This window comes from Rhinolophus sinicus, linkage group LG04 (genome assembly GCF_036562045.2).
Source record: "Rhinolophus sinicus isolate RSC01 linkage group LG04, ASM3656204v1, whole genome shotgun sequence".
NCBI lineage: Eukaryota > Metazoa > Chordata > Mammalia > Chiroptera > Rhinolophidae > Rhinolophus > Rhinolophus sinicus.
This window is the reverse complement of record NC_133754.1, coordinates 76,569,515-76,585,139: the sequence shown is the minus strand read 5'-3', so window position 1 is coordinate 76,585,139 and position 15,625 is coordinate 76,569,515. Positions and strand designations below refer to the sequence as shown.

At 36.9% G+C, this 15,625-nt stretch overlaps 1 protein-coding gene across 6 annotated transcripts in view; it reads left to right on the top strand.

The window, feature by feature from the left end:
- The first annotated feature begins 31 nt into the window (after positions 1-31).
- The window catches only part of PRIMPOL (primase and DNA directed polymerase), a 31,357-nt gene continuing 15,763 nt past the window's right edge, over positions 32-15,625 (top strand). For 2 of the 6 annotated variants that reach the window (XM_019736191.2, XM_019736190.2), the window contains exons 1-5: positions 96-236; positions 5,077-5,315; positions 7,401-7,498; positions 8,415-8,544; positions 13,872-14,019. In XM_019736191.2, coding sequence (XP_019591750.2) covers positions 167-236; positions 5,077-5,315; positions 7,401-7,498; positions 8,415-8,544; positions 13,872-14,019 — 685 coding nt within the window. In that variant the 5' untranslated portion in view covers positions 96-166. Of the gene's footprint in view, positions 558-5,076; positions 5,316-7,400; positions 7,499-8,414; positions 8,545-13,871; positions 14,020-15,625 lie in introns of all 6 variants that reach the window. The other 4 variants (XM_074329843.1, XM_019736194.2, XR_012495551.1 and 1 more) reach the window with 4 other exon arrangements.

Here is a 15,625-nt window from a genome sequence, read left to right as displayed (position 1 = left end):
CGTCTTTTCAGGACTGCGACCCGCCGCTGTCTCCCGGGCTCCCCGCCTTCCCTCCCCTGCGCGCCCGAGATCGTCGCCCCAGCCGCTTTCTCATAGGCGCGCGTGCTCCTCCCTCCGCCCGGGACGCCCGCCCCGCGCGCAATTTGAAGACTGAATTCCGGTCTCCATGGGCAAGTCTGGGTTCTGCCAGCTGCTGAAGACCGAGGGGTTTCCACCTACTGCGCGGGTTTCTGGAGGTAAACGGACGGGGACCTGAAGGCCGCCCTGGCCCCGGGGCAGAGCAGAGGAAGCCAAGGTCGGGCCTGATGCCCAGTGACCTCCGGGATGAAGGGAAGCGGGCTGCGATCCGCACTGGTAATCTGCTTCCCTCGGCGCCCGGAGGCCTTTCCTTAGGTCACCCCAGTTCCCTGTCCCTAAATCAAAAGACTTAACTGCCCCACTGGTTCCTGCCTATTTTGGGTCACGAACTCCTTTCAGACCCTGATGAGACCTATGAATTGTTTTCGCTGGATATACCAACGCTATTGACAACGAAGTTCTGCGTCAAATTTCAAGAGGTTGGTAACATTCTGACAAGTCAGGGACCCCATGATAAGAACAAGACTGCCCCCAACACTTTTGCCTATTGGGGCATAAATCAGGGGCTATAATTTACACACAAATATACCTCGTTATATACCAGGAGTGCCAAAAAAATGTATACACATGACTTGTGGTCATCTTTTGTTATGGGTATATAGTATTATAATTTTAATACAGTTTTTTTCCCTGTCTTAAGATGTGTATGCATTTTTTTTGGCACCCTCTGTATTTGGCTCCCATTTGTTGACTGTTTATTCTGTGCTCTTACATTTTCACACTGTTTTCTTATTTTATTCTTCCAACAACCCCTGGAGGTGGGAATTCCAATCCCCACCCTAGCTTAAAAAGGTTAAGTAGTTTACTCTTTTTAAAAGGAGAGTTACAGGGTTGGTTAGAGTGCGAGCTCTCAATGGCAGCGTTGCTGGTTCAATTCCCACATGGGTGCAACTAGGATTGAAAATGGGGACTGGACTTGGGGCTGGGCTGCGCCCTCCACAACTAGATTGAGGGACAGTGACTTGGAGCTCATGGGCCCTGGAAAGGCGACTGTCCCCCAATATTCCCCAATAAAAAATAAATAAAAAAAAGTTACAGGAATTAAACTTGGACCCCAGGAATAAAATTTAGGCCTTTCTTAGCCCCTCCCAAATTGAAAGAGGACCGATGTTTGGCAGTCCCTTTTTTTTTGCTGCAGTAAAACTGAAGAATGGGACTTACTCCCAAACCCAAACAGTGGTTCAACGTGCAGTTATAAGGAAGGCAGTTATAAGGAAGGCGCTGGTGTCGTTAAACAAGTCCTGTTATCACACTGTGATACCCAAACCCCTTCCTGTGCTAAACTTTCTTACCAAAATGATACTTCAGTTAAAGCAACAGCAACAGTTTTCTTTTTCTGTGTAAATTATACAAATTTACTTAGTCCAGAGCAGGGGTGTTAAAACTGCTGCCGAAGGCCAACTGCCATTTGCAATCCATTGTTAATTGGCCCGCAGCAAATTCCAAAAATATATTTAGTTTACTAACATGAACCAGGTGAGGCAATACGTACTTCACCTCAAGTGAGTGGCCCGGCTGTTTGTGTATTTTACCGCATATGGCCCTTGGTGAAAACCGTTGAAAAAAGTTTGGACACCCCTGGTCTAGAGAGACTTTGATTATATCAAATAGTTGGCTGAAGGCACTGTCTTCTTAATCTAGTAATTTCTTTTTACAAAGGGTCTCATGGGTCAGAACTTGATCTTGCTCTTGAAGGGGAAGAAATTGGGGAAGGGAAGTGGGGTATTACAGGTGAGAGAAACAGAAAAGAGGGCACTTGGAGTGGCCAGGTGCGGGGAGACTAGTCATTATCATTCATTTGGTGAGAGGGCTGAACAGTAAGACATAAACTGCATAAGTGGTTTAGGGCTAGATTCTGGAGAGAGTTTGGATTTCTTGAGGTAAACTGTAGTGTGAATTGAGTGATACTCTGAATCATTAATGAGTGCCCCTAGAAAAGTTATTAAAATGGACTTAGGGGTGATTGGTCTGGCAAAGTTAGGCTTTTTGGATAGGAGATCCTGTGGAGATAGTAGAAAGGGGCAACTGGAAAAGAACAGTATGTCTTGTCCTTACAGGAGACTTTTGGAAAGTTTAAATATGAGTTACTTCTGTTCAAGCATAGACAGGCAAAGTGAACGGAAGTGGGGAAAAAAAGAAAATTCAGTCAATTCGTTTTATTTAATTCTTTAAGGTGTCATTCATCTGGAATGTAAATTTATATAATAATATTACTGTAAATGAATTTTAATCACATACTTTATTATGTATACTTTAGCAGTGGAAGAAATAGTATAACTGTATTTCAAGAGGCCATAAAAGGGATTAAGAAAACCTTGCCAAATAACGGAACAGTACTAAATACTAGAACTAGAACACATATGCAAGAAAACACAAAATACTGATGAATCCATTCTCAGGGCAAAGGGAGAAGCTGGAGTTGGGGAATAAGAATTGACTTGTGATAAGAAAGAAACCAAGAGAACGGGGCTCGGGCGAGCCATGGCAAGGCAGGTTTCAGATCTCCCTAGAAGCCAGTAATCAGGAAGCATGTGCCCCCTAGTCCAGCTGCTCCTGGGACTATCAGGTGTCAGAGCTGGGCAAGTCTAGGCATAAACGTAGGGAAACCAGAGCTACTTCAGTTGGCTTTCTGAGTCATCTCTCCACGTCCATCCCCACCTCCCCCTCTCTGAAAGGACTAAGCCAGCCTTTTTTCTAGCCTGACCCCTTTTACTTGTAAAATCAGTATCAAACAAGGTTAAATAAAGATTCTGGTGCAATGTTTAGAAATAAACAATAGGCCTACTATTTTAAAATACAGTACATATTTTTCTTTGGAACTTGGAAACTGTTACCAAAAATCGGTAGTTTCCCTATGTGGACAGGGGTTTTTGATGTAGGGTTATATAGAAGAAAGAACTCTTTCCCCACCAGGAATTGAAAGCATTTCTGGAGGATAAGGGCTGAGGAATACAGATGAATTCCTGTTCTCCATTTCCTTTGCTTTTGTCATTCAGCCCTCCCGCTGGAACACTCCAAGCACCAGTTGTCCTCTAACCCTCGATCCAGCTGTTAAAAATTTCAAACTGTGTAAAGACCATGAGAGCATAATAGATATTGAACTTTTTCTCTCTCTTGACATTCATGGTTTTCTCAGATCCACTGTGACTCCATGACTGTCATGTAATGACTCACTTCCATGGTCATAACAATATTTTTACAAAATCTAAAAAAAATTTCCTGATGTCGTTGTCACTAAGTGAAGATCCACATGGTTAGTCCTAGTCAGTTATTAGATACTGGAGCTAAAATTCACATCTGATTGCATGCTGTGTTTATTTTCTTCATTAAGTAATCAGTGGGCTTTATTAAAAGTTAATAAATTTCATAGGGAAAAAGTCAGTTTCTCCCAATTAGATTGTTTAAATGTAGGGAATTTTTATCTTTATGTGAAGCAGATTAAAGTGAACTGAATACTCAGAATCTAGCAATAAAGGGCTGTATCACTTTGTACTGAAAAATTAAAGCAGTTGTATTAAAAGTTGCCCCATCTCTTCAGTCGAATGAAATTACATTCCTTTCGTAAGTGTATCTGTTAGGAAATTTATGTTGACACCTTTAGAATTATATTTGTTTCTTGGTTTGTAATTTATAATTTTCATGTGGATTAGGTGTAACAGAGAAGAAGCTTAAGTCTGTTATAGTTGAGATCTATGGATAATATGCCTTTATTTCTAGCCATGTCATGGCATTCCTATCCTCTCAATCTTTTAAGGATATTTTTCCGTTCAGGGAGTATATATCATTTGCCAGTGAGTTTGTGTTGTCACAGAGTTTTCTGCTAAAATTCCAGAGAATATTTATCAACTTGATAAGTGCAAGTACTGGAAAGACATTGCCAAAGGTAAATAGGAATTTTACCCTCAAATGCTTTAGTATATATTATGATTTCACTTAAAAAAACTAACGTATTTGTTTTCTACGTAGATATATTATGACATAGAAGATATTAATGAAGAGGGAAACTCAGTTATTGGTTATTTCTGTGTAAAAACCAGGCCAAAACTTACTGGCTTAAAAAAACAAACAAAACCACCAATTCTTTTTCTTATAGTTTTGTGGGTTGGCTGAGCAGTTCTTTGGCAGATCTCACCTGAACTAACTCAGGCTTACTCTATTGAATTCAGATGATGGTTGGATGATCCAAAATGGCTTAACTCACAAATCTGAAATAGTTGGTGCTGGCTGTTAGCTGACGTACCTTGGTTCTTCTCCAGATGGCTTTTATCCTCTATGGGGCCCAGTTATAGCATGACAATCTCAGGGAAGGTGTCCAAGATAGCCAAATCCAATGCAAAAGCACTTATTAAATGTCTCCTTGTTTCCCATTTGTCAGTGTGACATGGTCCAAGCAAGTCACCTGGGCAAACCCAGACTCAGTATGGGAGTGGGTTTAATGGCATCTCCTGATGAGAGGAATGGCTAAGAACTTATGGCCATTTTTTTTAATCTACAATAAAAGCCTTCCCCCTTCTAAAATCTCAGAAATTTCCCCCCCATTCTTCTAAAAACCAATCCTTTTTCCCTTGGAAAGCTTTTCCCCCTTCTTCTGAAAACCTATCCTTTTCCTTTGTAAGTAAACCATAATCCCAAATTGGAAAAGTGTTACCTGGCCCCTTACCTTACGTGGCTAACATGAAAGCATTGTATGCAAACAAAAACATGTCATCAATAAACAAGTGTTAAAATACAATCATTCACATCAACTTACTATAAAAATACAGTCATTAAATTAACAGACATAGTTAAGATTTATTTATTCCTTTTTTAATTCATACTCATGGTTACCATCGACACCCCGAACTAAAACTAGCTAATACTGTAATTCTCTTTCATCTGAAATTTTACTAAACAAAATATATTCTAAACAAAGACACTGATGTCCTTTGTTTGTTTTAGTATTAATTGATAGAAATCTTACATGGGATAAGATTCAGCCCCCCCACACTTCTGAACCAATGAAGAGAAAATGGGAAGCAAAACTGAAGCGAATTGAAGAACGAGCATCTCACTACGAGAGGAAACCACTGTGCTCAGTGTACAGACCCAGGCTGTCCCAGCCAGAAGAACCGCCCTCCATTTGGAAACTATTTCCTCGGCAAACTCAAGCTTTTAATTTTGTTAAAAACTGTAAAGAGGTAATATTCTCATCTATTTTTTTTTTAGAGCTACTATAACTTAAGATTTCTTAGAAAAACCAAAACCTATTGTTTGTCTTTATTTCAGGCCACATACTCTACCAAAAGAATTTAATTGCATTCTTAATATCACACTATTTAGGAAACAAATATCCCTATGAATCATTAGCCATTTATTTTATATTAGTAATGAAAAAAGCTTGGCATATCTAGTGTGCCAATTAGTTTTTAAAAACTACAGTTAAATGAAGCAATACTTAAAGGAAAAGTAACCATATTCATGGACTGAAAAATAATAGCATAACTAAGGTTTTAAGAGTAGAACTAAAACAATACAGAAATATGAGGACATGAATGAGTGGAGTAGGAGATTTTTAAGGACAAAATTAGGCAAAGGAGAATTGAATGTAAATAGGAAGTGAGAATATCTCAAATATTATAGTTAAGATTTAATAAGCTCTAAAACAAATCACAGTGAAAAGCACATATGTATTTATCATTCTACTGTCTCTTTTTGTGCTTTGAAGTAGTAGAGTGGATTTATCATAATTTCCAACACATTCGGCAAGTGGGAAGAAGTGCTTGCTACATGCTAGCCTCACAAAGAGTGTGGTGCTCAAAAATAAAAAAGCCTGTGTAATTCACATCATTTGTTTTGGGGCATTGTGGGAAATATAAAGAAGTACAGCTGATCCTTGAACAACATGGGTTTGAATTGTGCAGGTTCCTGGATTTTTTTTCAGTATATACTGTAAATGTATTTTCTTATCTTTATGATTTTTCTTAATAACGTTTTCTCTAGCTTACTTTATTGTAAGAATACAGTACATAATATAGGCATATGTTACAGATATTGTGGGTTTGGTTCAAGACCACAATAAGGTATCTCAGTAAAACTAATTATAATCTTTTTGCTGATGGAGGGGCTTTCCTTCAATCTGTAAAACACACATCTGTGAAGCTCAAAGTAAAGTGCAATAAAACGAGGTATGCCTGTACATATACAAAATATGTGTCAATTGACTGTTTATGTTGTTGATAAGACTTCTAGTCAACAGTAGGCTATTGGTAAAATTTGGGGGCAGTCAAAAGTTATACACGGATTTTTGACTGTGTGAGGGTCAGTGTCCCTACCTCCTGCATTCAAACGTCAACTGTATAATGGAAAGATGCGTATATGATATCTAGCATAAATATATTGTGATTCTGATCATTGTTGCTATATAAAAACTCCAGGTGCTAACAGTTTTTTGGAAGGCCCTTCTTTTCCTAGTAAGGATGAGCTTACTCAGATCTCATAGTGTAGGAAATATGAGAAATCCCTTTCATGCTCATTTTGTGTAAACCAAATTCAGGTATCAGAAATTAAAATACTGATAGAGTAATTTGATCTTGAATTAAATTTCATGAAAATGGAAGTTTAGTTCTTGTATAGGCTCAATAGCTATCTTTAGCTAAGTGGAAACAAAAGAACCTGTGTCTTTTATTGGAAGAAACTCTTGATGGCAGCAGACAGAAACAGTTATAGCAAGTGCTACAGCAATTAATCTTAAGAAGATTCGTTTCTCATAGAAAAGACAATTTATAGTTACTTGTTAAAGGTAAGCATTTTAAAACTTTCTTTAAACTTTTAAGATTAACTTACAAATATTCCATTTAAAAATTGGTTCCCACATATTTTTATGCATACTAGTGAGTTTATTAATTTTAGCCCAAATCATTTGTAATAATGTTTAAGGAGTTTTAAAAAATAAGGTTAATTTCATAAACTAGTAAATATATTAGGAAGTCAAACTATGATTGAAAAGTGATTTTTCTCCTTTTTTTCTGTTTCTAATTTGGATATTCTAATTATTTCTGTCTTGGACATGTATTACTTGAGTGACTAAAAATAAGTAAGTACAAAATAACTAAATTTTGGTTGTCATAGATCTAGTGATTATTATTTTTGTTTTTAATAATACAAATATTCAATTCTAGTTTTTAAGAATTAGAATAGTAAAATTCTCTGAATATTTAATAACTATAGTTGATTTTAGATTTTCATTTTATTAATTTTTAAATATTATTTTTGATCTTATAAAGGATGTTCATGTATTTGCTTTGGAATGCAAAGTGGGCAGTGGACAACGTATTTACCTTGTAACAACGTATGTTCAACTTTGGTTTTATTATAAATCCCGGTAAGTAGTTTGTAAAGGACAACACATTAACGTTACATTTCCTTCTTCTAGTAGTATTTGTGAAGTTAATTCAGGCTGAATTGGCTTTGATAGTTTCCAATCACATAATTAGTTACTCCTTTATTATGAGACTAGAATTCTGGAGCTTCCTTGACATAGCAACATTGAATTATCTCCCCAGGTGTTGGGAGAAAAAAATTGTGTGTGTGTTTTGAGTTCCTATACTACCTGTGCCACATCATGACACAATTCCCCCACCACTTTTCCTTGTTCAAATGACTACAAGCCTTGTATTTGTGTAGAATGCCATCCAAATTATATTAGCACAGCTTATTATTAAGTCAGTAGCATCTGTTCTTATTATACTGTGTTAAAGTCATAACTTTTGATGCCAGCAAGAATGTAACTGCAGTGTGAGCATTGAAAGCTCACTGAAGTCAGGTTATTCTGAATACGTTTTTAACTAATTTTTAAAATATATTTCCAAATGAAATTATGAAAATGAAAAATTTTCGTAAAAACATTCATGGAATCCCAAGAATATGTGATTCTGGGATCCCAGTTTGAGAAAGTTCGTTTCTCAAAATTTGCTTCATGGTGACACCAAAAACAAATGTAGAAGTGTTATATAATATCAAAATCAGTTGTGAATAAACAACAGTATGAAGTTGACCACGTTTTTCAGTTAAATAACATTACAGAATATGATTGTTACATCTTGTTTGATACTATGTTACATAATGTCACATACTAAGACACATAAACCTAGGGCACTTATTCGTGTTATCATGTCTTCACTATGTCATAGTTATGTTGTTAAATCACAGTTAATACAGTATCTTGAAATATAAGATTAAGTTCTGTGACTTAAAAGGTATAAGATATAAACCTAACAATCATGAATTTTTCAATTCAGAAAAAATCTCTTACACTGCTATGAAGTCATTCCTGAAAATGCTGTGTGCAAGCTCTATTTTGATTTGGAATTTAATAAAGTTGCCAATCCAAAAGCTGATGGAAAAATGATGGTTGCATTACTCATTGAGGTAAATTACAAACTCAGGTGTTTTTTTTTCCTGATATTGATCTGTATGTCTCTTTATTCACTCATTCATTCAAGTGAATCCAGCCTATGTAATATATAGGTCCTGTGTTTCTCCTCCTGTTTCTTGTTACTCTTTTTGACTTTTATTTCTTAATAGCACATCTTTGAGTAAACTTCTAAAAAGGAGAAATGTTTATTTATGTTAATATATTTTGTAATATTACTGTATCTCATAAAAAAAGCTTTGAGAAAGCTAGAAGGTGGGGAATTTTCTTTCTTAATTACACTCGTATATTAATTCTCTGACTTACGCTACAAGTAGCTGCCTCTGATAAAGATTAGGCAAAGTAATTTCTACTGTGAAAATTGGGTATTGAGATGAACTTTTAAGAAAACTGATAAAATAATAGTCTCTGAATTTTTGAGCTGGCAGGAATTTTGGAAATTATTTTATCTTGCACCGTTTGATATTGTGATTCATAAGAAATATAAATTTGATCGTTTAGGTGACCAAAATATTTTTCATATATATTTGGTCCTCCTCCATTTGGTCCTTCTCATGTATATTTGGTTCTCCTGTTCTTGGCTCACAACTCCCCAAACCCTTGGAATTTCTTAAGTGTTGAGAGTGATAAAGATGTTTTCTGTTATGTGAATGAAGTGACTTTTGGAAATGCCAAAGGTTGGGAGCTGGTTGCTCAGAGAACCAGCTGTTGATCTAGGTTAGAGGTTTGGAACTTTCAGTCTTTGTGTCCCCTCACCCCACCCGCACCCTCTGGGGAGAGGAAAGGGGTTGGAGAGTGAGTTCAATTGCCAGTGACTAATTATTTAGTCAATTATTTCTATGTAGTGGGGCCTCCTTAAAAACTCAAAAGGCCCCGATTCAGAGAGCTTCCCGGTTAGTGAACACATGGGGGAGCTGGGAGAGTGGCATGCCAGAACAGGGCATGGAAGCTTCATGTCCTTCCAACATACCTTGCCCCAGGTATCTCTTCCATACGGCTGTTCCTGAGTTACATCATTTTATAATAAATCGTTTATCTAGGAAATAAATGGGTTTTCCAGAGTTCTCTGAGCTTTTCTAGCAAATTACAGTCATGCACTGCTTAATGATGGGGATATGTTCTGAGAAATGCATTGATAGGCGATTTTGTTATGTGAACATTTATAGAGTGTGCCTACACAAACCTAGAGGGTATATCCTACTACACACATGGGCTAGATGGTGTAGTCTGTGGCTCCGAGAATACAAGCCTGTGCAGCGTGGTGCTGTACAAAACAACACGAGCTTAAGTCAACCACAAGGAAAATGATGCAATGGAGAGATGCAGTAAACAAGAGATGTATGCGGCTGCTGCTGATGTAACATGGCTTGCTATTTTACAGGAACCTTTTTTTTTTTCATAAGTAGAAAGAGTACATTCTAAAATGACAATTAAAAAGCATAGTACAGTAAATACATACACCAGTAACAGTTGTGTATCACATCGTGTATTATGCACCGCATGGAATTCTATGTGCTATACTTTTATATGACTGGCTGCATAGTGGGTTTGCTTACACCAGCATCACCTCATTGACATGAGCAATGGGTTGCACTGCGGCTGTGATGTCACCAGGTAAAAGGAATTTTTTGGCTCCATTATCATCTTATGGGACCACTGTCATATTTGTGGTCTGTTGTCGACAGAATCATTGTTCTGTGGTGCATGACTAATCACACCCAAGAAGGGGATTGTGGGAACCTCTGATTTATAGCCAGTGGGTCAGAAGCACAGGCAACAACCTGGGTTTGTGATTGGCGTCCTGAGTTGGAGGGGGTCATTGGAACCTCCAGTTTGTAGCTGGTTGGTCAGAAGCACAGGTGACAACCTGAGCCTGGGACTAGCACCTCTAGTGGAGGGTGGTCTTGTAGGACTGAGTTCTTCTTTACCTGTGGAATATGATTCTACCTCTGGGTAAATACTGTCAGACTTGAGTTCTCGGACATTCTGCTGTTGTTTTAGAATTGTGTATTGGTGTGGTGAAGCCTCCACACACATGCACACGGGAATTGGGTCCAGGAACCCCTTTCACACTCTCATAAACTAGGTAACTAAGGAGTAGAGACACTTAATTTTTACGCAAGGTACTATACCTAGTTAATGGCAAACCTTGATCTAGAAACAGAATCATCACTGTTGTTAACAAAGAGAAAAGAGTGTAGTTCTATTGTATAGATTTGATTTAGCAGCGTCGACCAGGAAGTTGCGAACAAAAGGAATAGTATGGGATGATGCAACTAAGCTCTGTTCAGTTTGTTTATAAAATCTTTTAAGATTGTACAACTTAATGCATTAAGTTGTATTAAAATTATATCAATTATTTTTTGGCCTCAGAGTAGGTATTAACATTTATTGATTATTCTTTCTTTTAGATGTTAACTGTAGCCTCATTTTATAACTTTAAAAGTATGTCCAAATTCAAATGTTTTGGTAAAGAATATCTGATTATGTTGGATCTTTATGTGTTTTATTTTAAATTCATTTGAAAAATGTATGCAAATACTATTTTTAGAAAATGTTAGCTTTCTCCTGGCTTTGAAGCAGAAGAAACATACATAAGTCTTCCTATCCCCCAAAAAGCAATAACAGCAAAAAGTTATATTTTTCTTAAAATAGCCATTGGGCCCTTAAAAATAAATTTAAATATTTTATTTCATTATAATTAGTAAATTGTGTTTAATTTTTAACCTTAATTATGTATTTAATAATTCATAGATATTGACTTTTTTCTGGTGTATGATACACTTCTATAGTCAAAGGTAAGATTTATTGTGTAGACTCTATGTGACCTACATTCTGTGAGATTCAGAGATTTTCACTGGCACTTTAATATGGTAATACCTTTAATGAAGAAGTACCACATTGTATTAGAAACGAGAAATGTCCCTAATGGAATCAACACCAATGCAAATCCCATTTGTAACATGGATTAATAAGCACAGGTGTGATGACGATCACAGATTTTAAAAGCTTTTTCCTCCTGATTCTTTGTACAGTCTTATCCAGATTAGTCTTGAACAACCAATCTACATCAGTAAAAGTTGGAGAGAGTTGTAGAAATATGAGTTTAAAATTATACAGCTAAGATTTTGATTTAACATGTTTGCCATGTTGGTAGAAGAGTCATTAGGATGACTTTTATTTACTATAACCTTCATAAATGATTATATTGAAGTTAATTTTCATTTGTTACTTACTTTGTTGGTAGCAGGTACATAATCCAGCAACTGTATTTCCTTAGTCTCTGTGTGAGGAGGTATCAATTAGGTTAGCTCTTACATTAATTTAACAGATGGTTAATAAATAACTGGCTAATAATTACTAGTGATAATATATATTGCCCTTTGATTCAGTGACTTCACTGACAAAGTTCAGATTGCCACTTCCACCAAATGGAATGAATCCTGGTGCTAAAGCCTTTTATAAAACTAAGTTGACAGGTAACATTGCTCAAATAGTCATACACTTTTAACTTCTGGATTTTACAACTTAAATATTTAAATAACTTAATATTTTATTTAAAGTTTAACTTGGGCAGGAAAACATTGTAGGTAATAAAAGTAATCATAATTTCCTGACTTATTACACTTATTCTGTATACCTCCAAAAAGTCTAAAACTAGACTTTATTCATTTATAAAAAGTTTTTCAGCCTCTACGAAGTGTAACTGTCTAGGCACTAGGAATATAATGGTTAGACCAAAGAGACATGATTTCTGCCTTCATAGAATTTGTAGTCTAATGGAGGAAAATAAATGAGGATAGATTTAGCTGCTGTAATAAAGAACTAAAATTAAAGTGGCTTAAACAAGATAGAAATTTATTTCTCCGTCATGTACTATCTGGATATGGCTCCATTATAGTAGGGACTAGGCTTGTTGCTTTGCTGTTCCTAACATGTTGCTCTTATTTACATTGTCTGAGATGGCTGACCATCCCTATGTCCACCTTCTAGTTAGTAGAAAGTGGGGGAGGGGCATGTCCCTTGTCTTTAAGAGTATAACTTAGAAGTGGCATAGTTACTTTTCCTTTTGCTCCACATCCCTTTGACCAGAACTTAGTCACATGGCCACACTTTACTGCAAGGGAGTATGGGAAATGTGGCCTTTATTCTGGACGGGCTTGTACCTAGGTAATCATCAGGGTTCCATTTCCACAGAAGCAGGAGAGAACGGATAGTGAGGTATAGCCTCTGTAATATAGGGGAGACAGTTGTCAAAATAATCACACAAACTAACGTAAAATTGTCGCTGTGTGAGTACTACAAATAGAGAGTTTATAGGGGGAATTTGACGTAGATAGGGAAATTGAGGAAGCCTTTTCTGAGAAAGAGAATATACTGAAGAAGAGTAAGATCAGAGAGCATGGGGAGGGGTGGTGGTAGGCGAGTGTGCTATAATAATGCCAAACAACATTAATAAATATAATTTATACCATAACTAACAGGTTTCTAAGTGCTTGGCAGTTTACAAACATTTTTGCTAATCTCAAGGTTACCCTGCATTGTAGTTCTTAGTAAGTTTGTTTTGCAAATGAGAAGACTGAAACTTCAAGAGAAGTGACTTTCCTATGGCTGTACAGCTTTTGAGCGGTTATATGTGCCAAGCACTGTGCTAACTCTTTCTCATTTTCAATTTTACTCTCACAACATCCCAAAAGTTAGGTCCTAATATCCCATTTTGCAGTTGAGGAAGGTAAGGTTTGGACTTGACCAAAGTCACAGAGCTAGTAAATGGCAAAGCCAGAACTCAAACCTATATTTTTCTGACTCCAAATCTTGTGCTCCTAACCCAAGCTTGCTGCCTTCCAATAATGCGTACCTGCCTTCAATATCAGCATCCTCTACCCCCAAAGGCCGTATTCTTGGAGGTAGATTTGGGTTCGATACGCTTAAGGAACTTTCTGAAAACGGAAATTATAAACAATAGGATTAATGACTTTTAACTCATACATGATACTTAAATAGATGCTTACAAGAAATATTTTTATTTTGATTTTAGAGGAGATTAATGTATCAGGTAAATCGTTCAACTTCTAGGAGGACTTTAATCCTCAGAGCCTAAGAATTTTTTAACATAAACTTGTAAAATAATTTAAATATGTATGTTTCAATACATAAGTAAGTTGGTAAAATTATATAATAAATATTCTGATACTAAGTCAAAATAAAAAACGAGTTATACTTAATTATACCAAGATATTTGAATTGTGCTTAGGGAAAAATTTTAAAACAAAAACAAATTTAAAAATATTAATTATTTATTTCGTTTTACTTGTGTTTTTAGCATGTTTGTAAATCACTTGAAGAGTTATATGGAGTTAATTGTTCAGCTGAAGATGTTCTCAACTTGGATTCTAGCACTGATGAAAAATTTAGCCGCCATTTAATATTTCAACTCCATGATGTGGCATTTAAAGATAACATTCATGTTGGTAAGTTGTTTTTTAAAAAGTCATGGAGTTATATTAAAAGCTCATATTTTCCTTTTTTTCTTAAGTTTTATAAGTGTTTGTCAGGTTTTATGGTTGTTAACCTATCCTAAAAAAGTAAACATGATTTTTCACATTTTCAGGATTTGCCTTTAGTTCTAGACCTGTGTTCCTGTTCTAGGCACATCTTAAACACATCAGCCGACACAGGGCCTTCTTGGTATTAGTGCCTCTTGCTGTAGCTACTGTGATGGCCATGCGTGCTTTGGCTCTGGTTTCTGCTCCAGTAGGAGTCATTGCTGAAGTTTCCTGGTTAACACGTGAGAGGCTTAATTCACGTCTTATCTCTGAGACCTCAGAGCTGGATTTCTGACTTTCTCACTCAGCCTTAGCTTTTTGTACATGAGACCGGGGCTTGGTTTCCAGGCCACATCCAGGAAGGCTTATTTACTGTTAAAGACCAAACCTTAGGGTTCAGAAGGAGTCTAGACGTGTATGCCTGAAAATGAAACCAGAGTATTTGTGTTCCCAGACTAGAAATTTAGAGATAAGAGTCTCAAGTATAAAAGGAAGTCAATCTAAAGGGGAACAAATACGCAGAACGGGAACACCAAAAACCAACCAAGATCTAAATAGAGGTCAGAATCCTGAGTGTTTATCAAAGCATGGGTAGATCAGTATTTCTAAGTTCAAACAGCAGATCATTGACTGAAGTTCAAGTAACAGGTAATCCATTTCAGAACTACAGGTGCCTGACAACTTTAAGGGTACCTAGGGTAAAAGACATCATATAGTCACTAACGCACTGGCATAAAAGTCAGGCACCTAGTGTGCTATGTACCTAGGTAGGGTTCCTTATTATCTCCCTGTTTTCTGTTAGCCTAGTTGGACATTTTCCCTCTGGTCTCTTTATTTTATCCGTTAGATATTAGTATTTGTAGGATCCACCCTTGTCCCTCCGTTCATTCTATCTGTAACCTTGATGGTCATCTACTGTCATGGCTTGATTACCATCTATGTGTTGAAGACTCAAATCTTTATCTTCAGCCAAGATTGTTCTCGACACCAGACCCATTCAGCCGACTGCCTCCCCACACAGACACTCATGTCCTAGACAAGACTCATCTTTTCCCTAAAACTAGCTGTTTTTCCTGTGATACATATATCAGTGAGTGGTACCACCATCCACTCAATTACCCAAGTGTTGGTGTCATCTTTCACCGCTGTGGAAGTCTCTCAGTTTACTTATGTAATGAGCTAGCTAGTGATCTGATTATACCACTTGAGTGCCTCAAACCCTTAAAGATTACTCATTGCCTTCAGGACAGAATCCAGATGTCTTAGTTTGCACAGTGAGGCCCACTGTGCTCTAACCTCCTCTCTCACCTCTCTGCTCTTCTCACTCTACCCTTTACTTAGCTCCCACTGGGGCCACATTTGCTCTAGTCCCTGAGTCTTTGCACTTTTTGATGCTCCTGTCTGAATGGACATGCCTCCAATTCACCTGGTCTGTTAAGACTCAGTGTAGAAGCCATTTCTGTCAAACCCTAAAACTTAGGTATTTGCTCTTGATTGCACAGAGTCATCCATGTTTATTGTGTCAGCATTC